This window comes from Doryrhamphus excisus, linkage group LG9, assembly GCF_037039965.1.
Source record: "Doryrhamphus excisus strain RoL-2023G ecotype Guam linkage group LG9, RoL_Dexc_Guam_v1.1, whole genome shotgun sequence".
NCBI classification, from domain to species: Eukaryota; Metazoa; Chordata; class Actinopteri; order Syngnathiformes; family Syngnathidae; genus Doryrhamphus; species Doryrhamphus excisus.
The window spans coordinates 6,694,454-6,715,548 of record NC_136365.1 but is presented as its reverse complement, the minus strand read 5'-3'; the positions used below and the strand labels follow the sequence as shown (position 1 = coordinate 6,715,548).

Genomic DNA, 21,095 nt, shown 5'->3' with positions numbered 1-21,095 from the left:
ATGAAATGTGTTTTTGTTTTGGACATGCAGCATAAATAAGACAAAATAATACTTTGATAATCAGCATTTAATATCAATAACAGTGTTAATGCGCACCCATTTCGGTTGTCAAAACTGACATCAACTGATAAGCATGATATCAAAAATTGTGAACAACTCTCCAGACTGTATTCCAACTCACTGTACTTGAAGTGTCTATTTGAATCACATCTATCACAAACAAAATCATCATTCTAAGACACAATTAAACACACACATTCAATAAACACAGAAAAATGGAATGTGTTCAGTAATTTCTGAAATTCAAACAAGTACTGGTTTCTCTTAAAGATGTGTTTTTTCCCCTAAATAAAGTGCTTTTAAATGCCTTTGTAAACGACACAAGTCTCAAATGTGTAACACTATAGACACTGATGTGTTGGGCAAAGCCTAAAATGGAATTTATTTATTTTAATAAGTTCACCCTGTTACTGAGCTGAGCTATAAAACCACCTTATTGTATCATATACACCATATTAATAGTTTGTTCCTATCCCAAAGGAAACATCCACATAAGAATGGAAACAAAAGCATACACAACAACATAGGATTGTGATTTGGCTTACTACAGCAGCTATACTTTGACACATAAATGCTTGTGAAGTCATCTTGGACTTGTTCTACACAACATTAGATGCTCTTATTTTAGTTGCACACTTCAGTGAAGCAAGTTTGAACCACCAGAGGTCAGTGTAGTATCGTTAAACTAAACCCATTGAACTGCATGAACCCTTTATTACTGCATTTAAAAAAAATGTGATGACATTAAAATCAAGAAAAAACATATAATTGAGAAAGAATCACAAAATAAATCATTGGTTTAAAATGTATACTTAATAAAACACATAAATAGGTTGTTTTGTGAAATTGTCATTTATCCTCCACCTGCTTTGGCTTCTACATAAGTGCAATTCCCCTTTAACAGCTGTCATTTTCTTGCTAAGACTGTTAAGCCATCCTATGTGTACTTGCTTTTTGCTTTGAAATGAAATGTAATCAGAGAAGTGATATATTGCAATGCGTCCTAACTGAGGTGAGGTCATTTAACCTCTGCTTTCACATGCAGTTAAACATTTTGCATAATGTATATGTACACTTGCTAGTTTATATATGACTTATAGAGATGAATGATGTTTGACTGACATGAGCTTAACACAGGATAGCAACATGTGACCTCTTTATTTTGCCTACCTTACACCACAGTATCTTTGATTACACACAACCCTATATTTTCTTACATATCCCACATGGCCTTCTATATTCAGCCCTTTGTGCATGTATGTAGCATCCGCAACTGCCAGCTTTCACATTTTTTGTGTATGTGCTCACATTTTGTGTATTTGCTTCAATGCGTTAAGGGCACACTCACACTGGGCTATTTCAACAACTACCGTACCGCACCGCACTGCACTCACCCGTGTCCAAGCACCCATCACGCCGTGACACAACACTGCATCAATAATAATAATTTAATACCACTCTGGTTATTTTGATGATACACAATAGTGTTAAGGCCTCAGGGGAAAAAAAAAGCTAAATTATGAAAAAAATGCAATATTGAAATAAAAATGTTGCGATGCTATTTAGACAATAACATTTTTGGAAATTTTTATAATTTTTTCCTAATTTTTCTCTCCAATCATAAGATTATTTAAAAAAAACTTCTATGACAACATTTAAGGAATACATTTGACATTTTTTTATGATAAAAAAATTGCAAGATGAAAAAAAACATAACTGTGATAAAATTACGACCTTATCTTGTAGATCTATATTATTCTTGGTGGTGGTATTTCTTCAAAGAGTGGCCCTAATACTGTATTGTATTATTTTATAAGGTGGTAGCTATCACAAACAACTGAACATTGACATTGATTATATGACTAGCCTATTGCCGGGGACCTGGAATTGTACCATGCTCGAGCAAGGTACAGAGCACAGACAATAGTCATATAATTTAAGACTAGGTATTCAAATTGCCTTAGTCGAGTACACTCCAATTCACAAGCATAAGGACCTGTTTTTGTTCAACAGGAACAAGAAATGTAACAATTCTGGTGTGTTTTATTTCCAGTTTGATGATTGTGATTGCAGAGTAAACTGTGCTGAGTGCAATTATCCTCGTCAAAAATATGCACATGCACTCAAGCTGAAAAATTCAGGACAATTTGTATAGGGCCTCCCAAAAATAGCTAATTATTAATTAAAAAACAAAAAGGGGTGGTTTTGTGTTGTGTTTTTTTTCCCTTGCTCTCAGACAAACACATTTCTTAGAGCACAAAGGCGATGGATTTGAATGTACCAATATAAGCTGCTGGCAAGGATGCCTCCGGTGGCAAAGTGTGTGTTTTTTACATGTGTGTTTGTGTGTGACTTCAGTCAGAGGAGGGGAAGAGGGTGGTGGTGGCCCTCCTGTGAGGGAGTGATAAGCACTGCTGAGCCTAAGCTCTGTCAACCCCCAGAACCATCAGCAATAATAGACCCTCACACACACACACACACACACATACACACACGTGTCTCAGACAAAATGAGCTGCTGCATGGACAATAAAGCGCAATCATCTCATCGCTGATCCTGCACGTCATTGTGTGTTTGATGCAAACATGACAATGTGACAAATGAGACTAAATTTGGTCTTCACAGTTTTCGATGAGTAAAGCACTTTTTGACCTACTATACATGTATAGTACATACCATAAGACATGCATCCACTTACAGTAGACTCACACATATAGACATCTCATAAAGTGTTCCACAATACATTAAGAATTGTCTTATTAAAATAATCAAAAGTTAATGCACCTTTATAGTGGATTTTCTAAATCCCGGTTTAAGGTAGAATCAGTCAATGATTGGGATCAATAAATAAGATTTGATAAACTCTAAAACTGGAATGTACAACTTTTTAAGTGCTTGACTTTTGTTGCATTGTTCATCCAATAACGGCATTTCTGTTCGTAATATTAGGTCCCGTTTAGGGATTATATTTTGGGCAGGGTGCTACCCGAGGAGGCCTTTTCCAGGGATGAACTCGCAGGGCTTTGGGTCACAACCAGCCCACGACCTCCTGCCGGAGGGTCGTGTCTTCCTGCTGTGGTCACCTGCTTGTCATCTGCTGCCTTGGTCTGCGGGTCTTTGCACTTGGAGCCCTCCTGGGAGCCCAGCTTGATGGGGCCCAGCACGTTCTTGGCCACGGTGGTCAGCTGGCTGACAAAGCTCGTTTTGTCTCCGGGGGAGACGGGGCGTGACTTACAGAGGGAGGGTCCGCACAGGGAGGGGGTGACGCCGGTTGGGGAGGGAGAAGGAGAGGGTGAATGCTCCTCTAGTACCTCCAGACGACATTTGTCCTCCCAGTCGAGGGTTCCTCTGTAGCAGTTGACTCCCCCCAGGCCTTGTCTTACTTTGCTCAGAGTCAGGGGCTGTCCATGTGGGGGGACGACAGGGGCAAGGACCCGAGCTTGAAGTTTAGGGCTGCTGGAGGCTAATTCTGAAGTCCTTGAATCGCTGTTTTCGTTTTTTCTCAAGCCGTCCCCCATACCTGAAGGTTTAAAGACTTTCCGCATAGTGAGTGGACTGGCAGTCATTGCAGTACTAATGTTTTTGTCAGGAGGCGCTGCAGAGTTCTTGTTGAAGGCAGCGCAGAGTAAACTAGGCCCATTGTTAGTGTCTCCCTCCTGCTTTGGTTCTCTTCCACCTCCTTTATGCTGCTCTTGAGGCGTTTTACAATCAGAGAGTAAAATTTTGGCTGCCTTGAGGTCTAGTTGTTTTGGAGTCGGGCGCTGGGGGATCTTTTCCAACCCGTCTTCTATTTTGGTAGAAGTGCTTGAAGCTGTTGCGGGTTCTCCACCCGCTCTTGAACTCAAGGGCTCTGCATGAGGTTTTCTTGTTAAAGATGTCTGGGAGGTTGCAGCTTCAAACCGGCTGAGTCTCTCCAGAACCGTTTCACTTCCGGTCTCCCTTTCTTTCTCCCGCTCCCTTCCTCTATCCTTCTCTTCTCTCTCTCGACCAGCCATGAGCAGAGTCTCCCTGCTGAGAGGCGACTCTTGCCTGCCTAATCTCCTCACGGGCTTCAGCACACGGGTCTCCGAGCCTGTCGAGGATGAGGAACACGGCAGGGGTGGAGGATTAGGAGGTAAACTCTCCCCATCTGTCTCTAGCAGGCTCTGGAGACCCAGCTCACACAGGAAGGCGTCCTTGCGGTACTCAGAGTGCTGCACCTCAAGACTGTGCTTCCTCAGTGGACCCCCAAGTCCTCCTGTTGTACTAGACTGGGTTAAAGGGGATCCGAGCTTCTCCGCCGACTGCACACGTTTCAGAAGGGGCGAACGTGGGGGCTCCGCACTCTTTGGCCTGGGGCGAACCACTGGGGGCGAGGAGTGGAGCTTCACTGGGAAAGTCTGAGTGGTGTTGGAACTTCCTACAGTGTGTCCCGGTAAGGGAGGAGGCGAGGACTGGGTGGGTGATGGTGTGTGGGCCAGAGGAGATAAGGGGATGTTGCCGGCAGACTTACACCGGGCTGAGCGGTATTGGCGGTGAAGTTTGGGGGAGAGGCCGTGTAAGGAACTGGGTCTCATGTGTTGGGAAGGAGCGGGTGAGTTTGGAGTGCTGGATGCTGGAGAGCTGCTTTGAGGTGAAGTACCTAAAATAAAAATAAATCATGAGAAGCCTACAAATAAACTCTAGAAATAAACTAGACACTGAACGTTTGTGGTTCCGTACCCAGATATGAGGGCTCAGCAGAGGAGCGATACCCCTGAGTCGGAGACCGGGCAGAGAGGCTGTGAGTTGGCGAACCAGGGAGACTCTCGCTGGAGGACAGGGAACGATTCAAAGACGACAAACTGCGGCTGGTGTGCAGAAGGTTGGACTGCTTTGTGATCTTGCGGAACAGAGAGCTTCTCTTCTTACTGCACAGACAGCAATTTTAAAATCTCAGCAAAATTGTTTTGTCTACTGCAAATTTAGAACATTTATGTGGACGTACATCCACTCACTGTATGCGATCATGACAATTACGCTCAAAAATATAATATACAATAATATAATATACCCACAAACCTGTCTAAATCTGTGTTAGTGAGCAGTCATCATTCATGATTCATAATCTATCCAACATTGTGCTTAGGTTGGCCACACTAAAAGGCCACTCCAAAAAGGACAATTTACCTGTATTTGTGGTGGTCCGGAGGGGTCAAAAACCAGTCAGTATCTCCTGTGACCACCATCTACTCCAAAAACCATATACGTACACCAGTGGTCCCCAAACTAAGGCCCGGGGGCCGGACATGGCCCACTTCCACATTTGACCCGGCCCCCTGAACAATAAAGCATGTACATTTTTCTGTCATAGAACTGGAAATGGTAACCTATTGTGACGTGACTACAACTACACTTTGCCCCAGTCATAGAACATAAACAAACAAACAAACTACCCTGACCCTGGCCCCCCTTCAGAGGAGGGAAAAGTCATGTGGCCCTCACTGGAAAAAGTTTGGGGACCCCTGATATACACCAATGCAGAGCATCCCAAACATACTCAATGGGTGCCATGTTGGATCGGCGTATATGGTATTTGAGTAAAATAGTGGTCACAGCAGATACATACTGGTTTTCGGACGCCTATGGATCACCACCAATATTGCAAATTTTGGAGTGGCCTTTTATTGTGGCAGTATGCCACACTTGTGAGGTGAATCGATTATGAATCATGAATGATAATAGCTCACTAACACAGATTAAGACAGATTTGTGAACAATATTTGAGAGAGAAATCGTCCGTTTGTGTGAGGGAACGATCAGCACTGCTGAGCCTAAATTGTGTCAACCCCCAGAACCATCACAAATAGACCCTAACACACACACAAATCAATAGAACACCAATAAACACCAATAGGTTTGATAAGGATATGATCAAACATGCTGGCATCCATTGGTGTAGCCTGTGTCAAACTGTCAAACTGAAACCATTGAGGTTTTACAGACTAGTGTCCCTTGTTGGCGCAATACTGGTGTATACAGTATATATCTATATATATCTATATATCTATATAGTATATCTATATATATATATTGGTTCCGCAACTGTGAAAAGTTTGGGAACCACTTAAATTCAGTATATCAAATGAAAAAATGATTGCAAAAAAATAGGTAGCAAATACCCACAGGTCTGGTTGCCCATACTTTAAGTACAGAGTCCATAAAAAGGACAATGGTTATGTAGTAGTACCTGTCCTGTCCGTCCTTGCCTATGGTCCTCTTATGTCTCCGGGCCATCTTACACTTGTAACTGGCTTTGCGGGCTGGACCCACTTTAATCGAGGTGTTCTCAAACGGTGTTGTTGTCACTGTCACTTTGTTGCCGCTCTACAAAGATCAAGGGCAAAAAAATAAGTTTCAGCGCAAATATTTAAAACCAACTAGCTATAGTCATAAATACATATATATAAATATTTATAGCTATTTACACATCCAACAAAAAGATTAGTGAAAAATTAAAATCTATAATGCACATAAATAAACATGCTCAGTCCTACCTTGAGGATGAGCTCTACCACCTCAGTGTGGACCAGACCATGAACGGGCTCTCCGTTCACATGAGTGATGAGATCACCTGCACACAGACCAGCTTCCTGGGCGGGGCCACCTTCCTCCACATGCTGTAAATACACATTATATAGATAAGAACCAGAATGGCTCATCATGCGCCAACTTGCCCATTGTGTCTGCAGCGAGATGTTCCCAGCCCAGCCCGGGAGATTTAGTTCATGTATTTACTAAAGCAAGGGACAGCAATAAATAAAACAATCAGCCCATTATTGACTGGCCCACTGAGAAAACTCCCAGTACTCCCAATGGCCAGCCAGCCCTGTGTTCACTCTTTTTATGAACATAAAACACTGTAAAGTTGCTTATCAATATTTCTTACCCAGACAATATGATGCACACTGTAGATGTCGCTGTCTCCAATATAAACCCTGATGGCCCTTAAGGTGAAACCATATTTCTTTCCAGAGCGATGAATAGTGATGGGGGAACGAAGCACGCTGACTGTGGGGAAGAAATCTCGACTGGGTGAAGAGTCGCGGGAAGAAGGATTGGAGGAGAACGAGTGAGGGGACATGGGACTGGCCAGCGGAGAGAATCCACCATGCTGGTCCACTGGATGAAGCAGGGAGTAAGAAGACACTAAGTAAATCTAAAACATAAGACTCTTACTCGGTCCAAATAACACTTGTCCTGTCCTTACCAGACGGTATGATGACAGACAGGGCAGTTGCCGAAGCTGATTTGATGACCTTGTTGCCAGGTCTGGAGTTACGTTTTTCTCCATCACCAGACAAATGCGAGTGACGTGCCCTCCGGAAGACCAGGTCGTTAGTAGCCCGGGGGCCCAGAGGGTCATACAGAGGCGTCATCACATCACGAGCGACTGCTGCAGGAGCTGGCGGTAACATATTGATGGTCACGCCTCCTGGTGTGTCCCCTTGCTTGGGTGACTTGTCTGTAAGGAGTCCCATTGACAAGATTGCTGTTATCGGTGGCCACACGTCACTCCGCCTCTAAGAACACTGCTCACCTGCTCCGTCAATCTCTTTCAGACTGTTCCTCGGCTCCCCGAGGTTTACGGACGGAGCACCAGCCCCATCCAGGGAGGTGCCCCGGACCTTGAAAGTGGCTTGCCTCGACAGGAAGTCGGGCTCACCTTCAATAGGTGAGGCAAATCGGTGTGTATCCATCAAAGCTGAGAACCGTCGCCTAGCACCGAGGGGAGGGCTGGCATCCCCCTCCATGTAGAGTGACTCTGAGCAAGACAGCCGCTTCCTGCATGAACCAACATTAAAACACATAATATAGTAGAAACACTGGCACTTATTCACTAATAGTTCTTACAAATAAAACGGCCATTAAATATTAAATTTGCATTTGTTTGACTTTACAGAAAAAATAGGTATTCCCAACCCTTTAAAAAATTACCTTAAATTACCATACCTTCTGAAGCTCAGTGAGACAAAACCAAGCGTTTGCAGCACTATCAAAATAAAACTATAAGCAAAACATAATACGTATTTAGAGTTCCTACGTTCCTACATACTTTTTTCAAAATTCAAATTTTTATGCTAATCAATATTAGTTTTTGGCTGCACGGTGTTTAAGTGGTTAGCGTGCAGGCCACACAGCTACGAGACCCTGGTTTGATTCCCACTCAGGCATCTATGTGTGGAGTTTGCATGTTCTCTCCATGCATACGTGGGTTTTCTCCGGGTACTCCGGTTTCCTCCTACATTCCAAAAACATGCTAGGTTAATTGGTGACTCCAAATTGTCCATAGGTATGAATGTGAGTGTGAATGGTTGTTTGTCTATATGTGCCCTGTGATTGGCTGGCGACCAGTCCAGGGTGTACCCCGCCTCTCGCCCGAAGACAGCTGGGATAGGCTCCAGCACCCCCCACGACCCTCGTGAGGAAAAAGCGGTAGAAAACGAATGAATGAGTTTCAAAATTGACATTTTGCCTTTAACATTTGTTTTGCATGAGGGATAATATCGCTTTGCAACCATGGAAACATGGTTAATAAAATAAAATATGTGTTTGGTGGTCATATCATTCTGGCTCTGTAATGTAAAGATTACAATCATTCATTCTCCTTTAATAATTCAGACAAAACATGCAGTGAAAATACCAGAATTTTTCTTCAATATAAGAACTGTACTTAATTTCATAACTGCAGCGATAGAAGAGATAGCTCCTACCTGATATGCTGAAAAGAAAATCCAATATGGAAGGTAATAAATAACCAGTCAGCTTATCAATGTCCTAAATCTAGCTTGAATTCCGAACGTATGAATGATTTATTCCATTTGATGATTTTCAACATTAAGCACTGAAATGGAGTTATGGGATGTAATTGCCAAAGTGACTTAGTCATATTATCTCAGTCACCTGTATGCCAGTTGATTACATTTAAAGCCTACAGGTAGCTGCTGTGTGACATGCATACTTAGCAACACGGGAGACTTATGTTTCATAACTGCTAAAATCAGCATACATTTTTCATCTAGTCGGGCTAAAAATGAAAACCCCCACGGTTGTGAGAGCTCTCTTTAATCTTCTATTCAACGCCGTCATGACAGATGAGAGGTGAAGAAGCTGTGTCGGCTCATTACTGTGAATAAGGAACAACTTCAAGTAATGACTGAAGTACTAAGGTGGCTCAGAAATGTACCTGTAATCATCCTTCTTGAATAAGAATACTGTGGATGTTGGCAAGACAAGCAGACAAATTTGGGTTATTCAACACCCGACAGAAGAAAATGGCCTCTTTAGGGACATTTTTGGCTCCTATTGCAGACTGTTGACTCATTCACTAACTGAGAGTGAGGCAGAAAGCAGCCATTCAGTCAGACTCCGATATGTGACTGACAAAGACAACCTTCAGAGATGATGGACAAGAACTCACATTTCGGGTGATCCAGTCCTCCAGCTCTTCTCCCTCATGCTGAAGCTTCCCAGGCTCTCTCTCTTGGTCACCTTGTCCTCCCTCGGACCTTTGTGCTCTCGACGTGAGACAGAGGTTGAAGCTTTCTGCTCCAGCTGAGAGAGATGCTCCATGCTACTGTACACCTGCACGAGGCAACACAGTTGGAACATGAAGCACACCTGATGGTACAAAATGACAGACGACAACCAAAACCAGTCTGCTAGTGCTTGGTTTAGTTTTGTTTAAGAGGGGGGCGGACAGAGAGAAGAGAAAAAAAGGATGGGCAATTAAAAGGTAAACAGCAAGAGATACAACATAACAGTATGAGTATAAGTAAACAAAAGCACCACCAGTACACGTCTTTGTCATTTCAATTAGACAACACGCTGACTTCCAGGAAAATGTGTGTAATTTAGACCAAAATAGCATCCTGTCAAAGGGTGCAAAAATGTCACATGAGGAACAAAGGTGGGAGCAATCCAAGGAACAAAACCTGCAAACAGGTTATTATGTGCTACAGAATCACATGTGGGGGAGGAAAACAAGCTTATCCAAGGGAAGCTTGGAATGACTATCGTGATCAGTTCACCATGGTAACAAGGAGCAGCTGAGGACTCAGTAGCAAAGTTAAGCTGACGGCCAGAATACATGTTTGACTCCATTTGTTGAACACTTCATCAACAGTATAGTAATCTATAGTATAGTATATGTGGAGTTTTTAATGTGGCCTATTTTCTTTGGTATTTTTATTAAAAAATTGCATTTTTTTGTTGTTATTGCAGCGTACAGCGATGGGAACAAATCAGAACCAGCATCGTTATTTTAAACAATAAAAGTTTGTGTTGATAAAAACTGCAGTTACAGTCACAGTTTAATTCCATTGTTATCTGATCTGTTATTTACTTTACATTTCAGTGGTTAGCGCGCAGGCCTCACAGTTAGGAGGCCCGAGTTCAATTCCACCTTCGGCCATCTCTGTGTGGAGTTTGCATGTTCTCCCCGTGCATGCGTGTTTTTCTTTTTCGGCTTCCTCCCACATTCCAAAAACATGCTAGGTTAATTGGCGACCCCAAATTGTCCATAGGTATGAATGTGAGTGTGAATGGTTGTTTGTCTATATGTGTGCTGTGATTGGCTGGTGACCAGTCCAGGGTGTACCCTGATAAGTGGTAGAAAATGAATGAATTATTACTTTTCCACTTCACCAAGGTCCTCAACAACAAAAACAATAAATTGAAAATGTGAGAAAGTCCCATTTGAGAGGTTAAGGGTGACAGATGGACACAATGGGAGCAAGCAAAAAAGATGATGATGATCTGCAAAGACAAACAGTCTGACTTTAAAGATACATAGGAAACTAAAGAACCGATGGTAAGGTCTAGAATAAACACACAGGTATGAGCTCCTGGCACACTATGACCTCCTTTTAACTTTTCCGTCCTCATTTAATCATGCCGAGCGCCGAGGAAGCATGACAAAGTACTGGTTGGCAAGCAGAGGGAGGATCATAATAGATGAGCGGCAGGAAAAGATAAATTGGATAGTTTTACAGGAGATTCAAACCTTGCTGAAACGAGGGGAGCAGGAGGAAAACTGTCTAATCTCCACCGGTTCGTCATCATTGGTGTCATCCCCGTCGTACGCGTTGATGTGGTGGTAACGATCGGAGCGTGCTAGCAGCAGAACGGGAAGTGAGGAAAAAAAAATATATGAGATGTCACTTCAATATAAAAATGTGCGACAGAACCACTGTGCATTCTAACAGTGATGTAGCGTACTATCAAAGTAGCTTGTGTCCTCCTCCGACTCAAGGTGAGGGATGAACTCGGCTTTTTGGCGCAGCAAACTGTTCCAGTCAAGCTCGGTAAAGAACGAATGCTCCTTCACTTCAAATGCTCCGCCTGTACAAACACAAACAATGCAATGAATAAATGTGTTCCAGCGCAAAAGGCGACAGGTGGCAGATCTGCTGCAAGTGCTGGTACCTGTGCCCAGCCTCACAAGGGGGTTGGTCTGCAGCAAGGTGGAGATGAGGGCCTGTGCGTCTGAGGGTAAGGCGTCGTCACCATCAGGCCAAACTATATCATCTGATGGAACAAAAACATTTGTTTACAATATATACTTAGCAGTAAGGATCGACTGATACATCGGCCGATATTTGCGTTTTTTTCCTTGTATCGGTATCGGCCGATACGCGCGTGGGTTCGCCGATGTATTTTTCCACCGCATGAGTTACAGTCAGGATTTACAGAGGACCCCGCCTCCACTGTTGAATCACATCAAGAGCGCGTTTTCACAAGTAATAGAGTTAGCTTGTTTTTAACACTTTACTAAGCCCATCACAATTCACTGGGTGATCGCTAGGCATAACAGTTTAAGTCACGGTGGGACAACAAGAAAGCCCAAAAACATCACATACCAACGCAACAGACGAATAAAAGCACTGTCACTAGTTGAGCAAAACAAGAATGAACAACTATGCAACTTTAAATGCGTGTCTGCTCATGAGAGGTCTTTATCGTGCACAACACCAACTTTAATGATGAGAGGAATGTTTTATATATATCATACTAAGATTAAGATAAAGATTAAGATATGCCTATATTCGTCCCTCAGTGGGGAAATTTGCCGAGTCAGTTAAGCAGTACAAAATACAAAATATAGAAAAATAAACAATATAAACAACCCAAGTATTAACAAAATCAACAGTTTTTCCCAGAGTTATATACAATACAGTATGTAGATAATATGAAACGAGATGAGATATATGACCAGTCTATACACTGAGATCACACTGACACTAAATTGTGTCAGTGTGATGTGATGGGGGGGGTCACCCTGCAGAGGAGCAGTCATCACATTGATGCTAGATAAATTTAAACTATGACAGAAACGTAGAAATGTTTTGCACATGGTTGAATATTTATTATGGACTGGCCCAGTAGCCAGCCCATATTGTTATTCTTGTTCCTTTTAAAGTTGATAATGCCGTTTAAATGTGTGTTTAAGAAAGCTGAATCCTTCTGTGTTCAGTGTTTACATTTCAATAATTATTTGTTTAAACATGAGACCTGTAATATTTGTTATCATGGTCATTTTTTCATGTAAATTGAGGGATCAAAAGCAGTATCGGCCACAAATATCGGCCCAAGCAAAATCGGCTGAGGATGATGGAAAAAAATCGGTATTGGCATCGGCCCCCAAAAAAACCATATCGGTCGATCCCTACTTAGCAGATTATCATGTAATCATTCACGGCAGACATGGTTGTTTTGGATCGGTGTTTTATCAGCTGATATCGATACCGTGCTTTTTCCACTGATGTCGGTTGATATTGATCGGTGGCCGATCAATCAGAGTACTTGTAAACACACAATCAAAAATATACCAAACTCAACGGACCAGAACAATTTTGTGGAAATGAGGCATAATGTTCACACTACAAAAAAAATGCAATCCTCTTTCTTCATGTTCTTATCCCTTCCACTTCTTTCAAACGACATCAGAAAATAAAACTAGTGTCTGGTGTTGCTGTGCCAACAGGAACACCATGTGCCAAAAATACCTTTTGTGTCACAAGTGAATCATCACTCAGCATTACATATAAAAAAAAAGGCCCATATGCTGGGCCTTGATGTCTGCTTTTAGTTTTTCTCACCTGTGATGACCTGTCCAAACAGCTCCTCCGGAGTGTCTCCAAAGAAAGGCACGCAGCCCACCAGGAACTCGTAAAGAATGATGCCCATCGCCCACCAATCCACAGGTTTCCCATAGCCCTGACGAAGAATCACCTCGGGGGCGATATACTCGGGTGTACCACACACCTGAGCAATGAAATAAGGATGGAGGAAAAAACTATGAGACAGAAAGAGAAAGCAAAACACATTTTTTTTTGTAAAACAGACACACGCAGTACTGATGACGACTATTATTCATTCATAAACATCATAACCAACAATAATGGTATTGCCATGATGATGAAGAGCATCCACGGCGTACTGATACAACAAGTATGGTTTTGTTAAGATGAACGACTTTGCGTGAAGACTGGAAAAAATGATGATGTCATTGTCCGAGTGTAACGGATGCCAGTTGGTGTATGTTGGTAAACTTCACCAGCTGATAACTGGATGACAAGTTGACAGCTCGGTCTTTTAGCACGTCACTTGTGCCGTTTAGTTGGGATCGGTGGACCTGGAATCAAGCCCCAATGGGTGCATGGTCAGATCACACGGGTGATGACATTACATGGCCGCCTGGGTGTGACCTGGATGAGTGCGAGTGTTCAGAGGTGGACGTTGGTGAACTCCATTCCATGATAACTTGTAATGGCCACGGAAGTCCATCAGCAGAGGTAGTGGGGTCCATAAGTGTGTCACTATATTAGACTATATTAGACTCAGGTACAGGAGTTATATACACGTGCGTCATCATTGTAATCATGCATCCTCCTCATCTGCAAAGAACGACTGCAGTGAGAAGACGCGCCTGTAGAGGGCACGTATTTAAAGAAGCTCATCCAGCACGTCAAGGTGGTTGGGAGAAAGAGAAAATTAGTGACGTCACACGTCGAGGGGATGCTGAGAGCCGGCGTTTGAGCCACGAGGACCAACTCTGTCAAACGGTACCTGATGGGATTTCCTTTTCCCTCTCGGCTTGAGCTGTTGGACCGTGGGCAAGGTTCCGGACCCAGGGATTGGACTGACAAGTGGATGCGCGTCTGTGAGTGGAACTGCGACTTTCACCTCTGTTTTGAGGACAAGCACTGCCTCTTCGGGGAACTTTAGGACACTTTCAGGGTGGAGGGTAAACTTTCGGGATTAATTTGGTGTTTCATGGTTGTCTTTGTTGGCGGGTGGGAGTTAGTTAGTTAGTTAGTTTGTTAGGTTGGGAGGGGATGATGATGGAGGGTTTGGTTTTGGAGTGATTAAACTGCCGTGGTGGTGGCAACCAAGCATTTTCGGCAGTGTTTCCTTTTTTTCTTACAGCTGATATCCGCTCCCCCCCGCGACCTTCGTTTGCGTTGTAGCCTCGTTACCTCTATAGGAGGGCGCGATCGTTACAAACTTCAGAACCGCCCTGCACGACAGGTTGACAGCTACGTCTTTTAACTCGGCTCGGGCTGCTCAACTGTCATTTAGCCGGGATTTGTAGACCTGGTGCGAACCCCGATGGTTGCACGGCCGGACCACCATTACATGTGCATTAATCAATCATGTTGATTAATGATTTTAACTTTGAATCCATTATTTCCTGTAGACCTTCCAAGAACGTGGATAGGAAACCATACCTGCTTATCCAGGAACTCCCTGGCGTCTTTCTCGATGTGTCCTTCATACAGATTGGTGGTGAGACTCATCAGGCCCATTTTGGACAAGCCAAAGTCTGTTAGTTTGATGTGGCCCATGGAGGTGATCAATAGACTACAATAGGAAAAACGCATGCAGTGTTTCTTATTTCGTCAACATCTGCCATGGCGTCTACCTAGCTAGGTTGTAGTTTTAAGACTCACTTGTCTGGTTTGAGGTCTCTGTGGACGATACCATAATTGTGCAGGTACTCCAGAGCTAGAACAGTCTCTGCAAAGTACATCCTGGCCAGCTCCACAGGAAGAGCCCCTATGTTCTTCAATAAGGTGGCACAGTCACCGCCTGCGGACACAGAAACCCCATAGATGACCCAGTTTACTTCATGACTTGATGTGTTTAGACTCAGAGGAGCATTAATAGAAAAAAAAAATGCACCCGCACCCTCAACGTACTCCAACACCATGCAAAGGTGTCTTCGTGTTTCAAAAGAACAGAACATGGAGACCACGAAGGGGTTCTCTGCAAAAGTGAGAATGTCTCTCTCAACAAAGGCCTGTTGGATCTGGTTTCTCAAGATCAGATTTTGTTTGTTGATTTTCTTCATGGCAAAGCGCTGTCGAGTCTCTCTGTGGCGCACCAGGTAGACAGCCCTGCACAGACAAGGAGACGGAAGATAGCGTATACAGTTATGAGACAATGTAAACCTATTCTACCTCCTTCCGGTCATAAACCACATAAGATGGCCTTCCCAATCAAGAGCCACATTATGGTCGAAAGAAAAAGATGTTCAGGGGTCTTCCATTATAATTGAGTAGGGTCAATTCATGCAATTTTTCACAGCAAAGGTCATTTTGCCTTAAATTGCATCAAACAGACTAACTCATATGAAAATAAAATGTAATGAAACCCTGCACATCACACTATTGTTTCAATACAACACAATTACCTTGACACCTTCATTTCATTTAGAAGGAAACAAGACCAAATTTCACAGAAATAATAAAACCTTTGACTGTACAAACAATGAAATGAACACAAAAGGCTTATTTTTTAAGTTAAATAAAATCGCAAAAGGCGAGTGGATAGCACGTAGGCCACACAGCTACCCTTTAAAAAGGCAAGAAATTACCTTAAATTACCATTCCTTATGAAGCTCAGTGAGAGAAAACCAAGCGTTTGCAGCACTATCAAAATAAAACTATAAGCAAAACATAACACGTAATTAGAGTTCCTACATATTTTTTTGTGAACTACATAATCCCACTTAGTCATTTACAGTTTTGAGAATAGTGTGGGGCACGACATCATCACTTACACACCAACATCATTATCGGCAGAAAAAAACAATACCAATATGAACCAATTCAAATTTTTATGCTAATCAATATTAGTTTTCGTCTGCACGGTGATTAAGTGGTTAGCGTGCAGGCCACACAGCTAAGAGACCTGGGCTTGATTCCCTCCTCGAGCATCTCTGTGTGGAGTTTGCATGTTCTCCCCGTGCATGCGTGGTTTTCTCCGGGTACTCCGGTTTCCTCCCACATTCCAAAAACATGCTAGGTTAATTGGTGACTCCAAATTGTCCATAGGTATGAATGTGAGTGTGAATGGTTGTTTGTCTATATGTGCCCTGTGATTGGCTGGAGACCAGTCAAGGGTGTACACAGCCTCTCGCAGCTGGGATAGGCTCCAGCATACCCGCGACCCTTGTGAGGATAAGCGGTATAGTAACTGATTAAATGAATAAAACTGCAACAGTTTATCTGAAAAATAATATTAAATAATTGAATAAGTGTCAAAAAGAAAAGCGGCAAAAGTACATCCTCTGTCCTTGACATTGGGATTTGCCTGATTTTGTCATACAATTCCTCTTTTTGTTTATCTCCGTGTAATGTGTTATGACTTGTAGATACTAAGCTTTTGGTGACGGTATTTTCCATGCTCTTACATTGGACTTCTGTGGTTACCCAGCATATCAAGTTCTTACCCATAAGCTCCATTGCTGATCAGTTTGATGCTCTGAAAGTCTTCCTCACTTGGTGGTTTGATGGCTCTTCCCTTACCCTGGTAGCACACACAATATTGCTCAATAAAATACTAAACATGGTCACAATTAAGAAGGATATTTAACATGATTGCACAAAAATGGTCCAATAAACACTTCACAATAAAACATTGGTTGTGCAGAAGATGGCAGCTGCATTTGAAGTATAATGTATCTGCCTGTTACTTTATCTATCTCTGCATGCGTGTGAAAATGTTGGTTGTGCCACTCATATGAACGTATTTGCGCTCAGCACTCATTTTCTCATCCGGCCAGGATATGCGTGTCAGATGCGCACCCCGTATAAATGGGATACTGGTGGACCAAACCGATTGGACAAAATGATAGATTTATCATCACAAGTCAATATAAACAAGGAAAGGGTGTTTTGCTGATTATTTTTAATCATTATTCCCCACTTCCTGTATTTATGAAGTTATACAAGTTGGTGCTGATCCAAAAATGCTACCAGTCTGGTTTTGAAATATTGTTTGCATGGAAAAACAAAAGAAAATAAGGGAAACTACATAAATTGAAGTTGATGGGAAAGAATAGTAAAATAAGGATAAACGGGATCGTTGACAAGTATGAGTAAAGAACCTCTGTTGAATCATCAGTCTCTGGCGTGTGTGGACCTTCGCTGTCATAGCTGTCCAGGCTTGCAATATCTGGTTAGAAAAAAAACAACTGTTAACAAGCAAACCTTCAAAATAAAAAAAAAACATTTTTTTCTTGCTGCAACTGTAAGCCGCTCAAATCTCAGACACAAAGTGATTCCATTTCAGAGCACCAGAGCCAAACATGTCACATTAGGGGATAAAAAAAGAAGCGCCTATTAATTTCCCATGTTTCCTTCAGCTCTCCCTCCCACTAGTCCTCCTCTCTGCCTGCAGAAAGCTGCTAATTTCCGCTGTTCTTGTACCACAAGTCCTGTGCGTGACAGCTGCTGTAACACACTGATTATTATTATTTTAATGCTTCATTAAAGCACAAAAAACACATGCGTGATAAGATAAAGCATTTGGCTGAACAGAGGACTGCGTATTATTTATTATTTAGTTATTTGATGCAACAGAACAAGTAAATGGGAGCAGCGGCGTGGGTGGAACTCGGTGCCCATGTATTACGAGGCAAACCTCAAAGCAAAAAAAAAAAGTCTTATCTTTAGTAGAACTTATTAGGAAGAAGCCAAATAACTCTCATGGATTCACAATAAAGCTTTTAGAAGAAGTCATTCCAGGCACTTTAGCCCATGAGCTAATGAACAGCATGCCAAAGATTAGACCCGGCCCATCTGACAGGTGTTAATTAAAGGTTTGGGGGTGGGAGGGGGTGGCGCCAGAGCTGTGATGATTAATGAGATGCTTCCAGCAGCTCAAATTCCAGATGTCATACAATCTTATTACTACGCCACATGCATGAACAGGATGCTGTGTATCAATACAGGAAGTGACAAGGAAATTCAGCAAACAGTTTCATTCTTTTAGGCAATTTCAGCAAAGTTTTAAGAGCCATTTTGTGTGGTCAGAGGTCGATCACTCTGTTTTAATTCATCCCAGAGGAGTTTGATGGGATTATTTCAGTATTTTATGGTAATGGTAAGGGTTTTATTTCATTTGAACATGCATCAGATTCCAATTGAGTGCATCCCATAATCAGTTCACAGTTCCACATGTCCAAAAGGAGTAGGAAGAAGCAACGCTTATTAAATCCTACCCCTCCATCTGGTACTTTTACAATCAGTAACTATTACATTTGTTCACTTCCTGCTTTCCATAATACAGTTTTTTTTGTTTTTTTTAATAATGCACCTCGTACCGAAGTACGAGGTGATATGAGCATCCAATGACATAATGGGTACCATAGTAAGTGTCAATATAGTGATATATATAGCACATCATGACTGGTTCAAGACTCTTCATCCTTGTATTTAGCAAACATCAACTGCTTGTATTGTTTCTTGAATTGGCTCATCGTTGTGCATTGTTTGAGGTCCTTACTCAATCCATTCCATAGTTTGATTCCACATACTGAAAAGCTATGGCTTTTTAACGTAGTCCTAGCATATAAGTGTTTCAAATGTAGTTCTTCCCTGAGATCATATTTCTCCTCTCTTGTAGAGAAGTATTGGATGACATTTTTAGCTAATTGGTTGTTTTTAGCCTTATGCATTATTTTAGCTGTTTGAAAATTAACTATATCAGCAAGTTTAAGTATTTGTGATTTTAGAAATAAGGAGTTAGTATGTTCTCTGTAGGCGCCATTATGAATTATCCTTACTGACCTTTTTTGCAGTACATTTAGCAAGTGAAGATTGCTTTTATAGTTATTAGCCCATATTTCCACACAATAAGTAAGATATGGTAGAACCGGAGAGCAATAAAGAGTGTGGAGTGATTTCTGATTGAGAACAAGTTTTGCTTTGTTCAATACTGAAATTATTTCTGGCCACCTTATGTTGTATATTTGTAATATGAGGTTTCCAGCTCATATTTTCATCTATTGTGATCCCCAGAAATTTATTTTCGTTCACCCTTTCAACGTCCAAACCGTCTATTTGTATTTGTTGGTGTGTGTCCTTTCTGCTGTTACCAAACAAAGTTTTACAAAGTTTAAAATTATTTTTACACTTTATGTGTTAGATGCATCTGCAGTGAAAATCCAATTTCCATTAAGTCTGTCATGATTAAGTCAGCAATGATTAAGGCAATTTGTGTGACAGGATTATTCAGAGATAATTCAGATTATTCTATTGTTTTCCTCTCATACACCTTCTAGCGGGTCCCTGGTGAGCCCCAACTGGCTGATGATGTATCGAGGGATATCTGCCTTCATCAGCTGGCCCTCCTTGGCGTGGTCCTCTGCTGCCTCCAACAGATGGTAGAACTCTTCCGGATTAAATTCCTGTTATATGAGCACACAGAAAAAAAACAACAAAGTCATGAAAACCAAACACAACAAGTTAACTGTCTTACTAAATAACAAATATATACCAATAATTACAATTAATGTACGGTGCACAATAAGTAATACTTACCCAATACTCTGAACGTGCTGCATGTTGTGTTCCAAGCCTAAATGACGACTTCTAACACATTTATATTGGTGTGAAAAACTTAACTCACATATTGCCCAGGTGTAATATCTCTGAAAAATAAAGGTTCCGTGATGTTATAAAAAGAAAATACGCTCATCCATTTTCTATACCACTATCATGTGGAAGCTGACTGCGGGCAAGAGGCGGGGTACACCCTGGACAGTCAATCACAGAACACATATAGACAAACAATCTTCTTTACAAAAATGTACAATTTAGTCACCAATTACGTTTTTGGGTATGTACTGTAGGATGAACCCACGAAAACCTGGCTCTCCTGACTATGAGGCTGACGTGCCAATCACCGCCTTAAAAAACAAGTAATGAGAGGCCTTAATTATTATTAACTGACAGGAAAGATCATCTACAGCAGGGGTCTCAAACTCAATTTACTTGGGGGCCACTGGAGCTCAGGTCTGGGTGAGACTGGGCCGCATCAGGTTTTCCCAAAAAAAACCTGAAAAAACGCATTTATTAAAAACAAAAAAAATTAAAAAACTTTGCTTTGGTTCCAATTTTCTACAAGAAAAGCTCTGATAAAACATTCCACTGTTCTCAAATATCTTACTTTTTATTTTTCTACACAAAATAAGATGAAAAATAAATAAACAAATCAAGAATAAAGAAAATCAATCAATCAGTAATAAATAAATATAATAATAATAATAATAAAACGGCAAATAATAAAAACTTAAGAAACCACATATAGTTGGTGGGTAGACAAATTATTTTTTTCAGATTAAAATGAACAAAGCATTATTAGAGCCCTGTAGACATGACAAAACACGACTATAGTCACATTTATACTCTTTTTATTTACAACATATTGCGCAACTGCAGGGTCTTGAGACACATGCTAACTCGCAAACTAGAGAGCTAGCAACCTAAACGGTAGCCTTCAAGTTATTTCCTTTAACTTAAATAGCCAAAAACTTACCACTTCCACACGGATAGGGAGGATAACTATTAACAGTTATTTAACCTTTAACATGAACATTAATCAAACGTAATAATTTTTTCTGGGTACATGATACCATACAGCATCCATATCAATGGATTAAACTTTCATATCAAGGCGGGGGCCTCAAACTAGTGTCCTGCGGGCCACATTTGGCCCGCGGCCCG

At 41.7% G+C, this 21,095-nt stretch overlaps 1 protein-coding gene and 1 long non-coding RNA gene across 4 annotated transcripts in view; one reads left to right on the top strand and one right to left on the bottom strand.

Annotated features, from left to right (window-relative positions):
- Positions 1–40: 40 nt before the first annotated feature.
- The window catches only part of LOC131140282 (microtubule-associated serine/threonine-protein kinase 1), a 61,664-nt gene continuing 40,609 nt past the window's right edge, over positions 41–21,095 (bottom strand). For all 3 annotated transcript variants that reach the window (XM_058090587.2, XM_078793324.1, XM_078793325.1), the window contains 18 exons: positions 19,645–19,777; positions 17,474–17,541; positions 16,817–16,893; positions 15,271–15,479; positions 15,033–15,171; positions 14,811–14,943; positions 13,179–13,344; positions 11,506–11,607; positions 11,299–11,421; positions 11,084–11,193; positions 9,500–9,663; positions 7,619–7,863; positions 7,289–7,543; positions 6,968–7,200; positions 6,576–6,698; positions 6,269–6,405; positions 4,762–4,949; positions 41–4,681 (listed from right to left, as the gene is read on the bottom strand). In XM_058090587.2, the coding sequence (XP_057946570.2) occupies positions 3,024–4,681; positions 4,762–4,949; positions 6,269–6,405; positions 6,576–6,698; positions 6,968–7,200; positions 7,289–7,543; positions 7,619–7,863; positions 9,500–9,663; positions 11,084–11,193; positions 11,299–11,421; positions 11,506–11,607; positions 13,179–13,344; positions 14,811–14,943; positions 15,033–15,171; positions 15,271–15,479; positions 16,817–16,893; positions 17,474–17,541; positions 19,645–19,777 (4,263 nt within the window). In that variant the 3' untranslated portion in view covers positions 41–3,023. The remainder of the gene's footprint in view (positions 4,682–4,761; positions 4,950–6,268; positions 6,406–6,575; positions 6,699–6,967; positions 7,201–7,288; positions 7,544–7,618; positions 7,864–9,499; positions 9,664–11,083; positions 11,194–11,298; positions 11,422–11,505; positions 11,608–13,178; positions 13,345–14,810; positions 14,944–15,032; positions 15,172–15,270; positions 15,480–16,816; positions 16,894–17,473; positions 17,542–19,644; positions 19,778–21,095) is intronic.
- On the top strand, positions 4,247–8,134 carry LOC144899802 (uncharacterized). The gene is made up of 4 exons (XR_013628100.1): positions 4,247–4,672; positions 4,766–4,903; positions 7,054–7,216; positions 7,292–8,134. It is a non-coding gene; the product is annotated as an uncharacterized LOC144899802 (long non-coding RNA).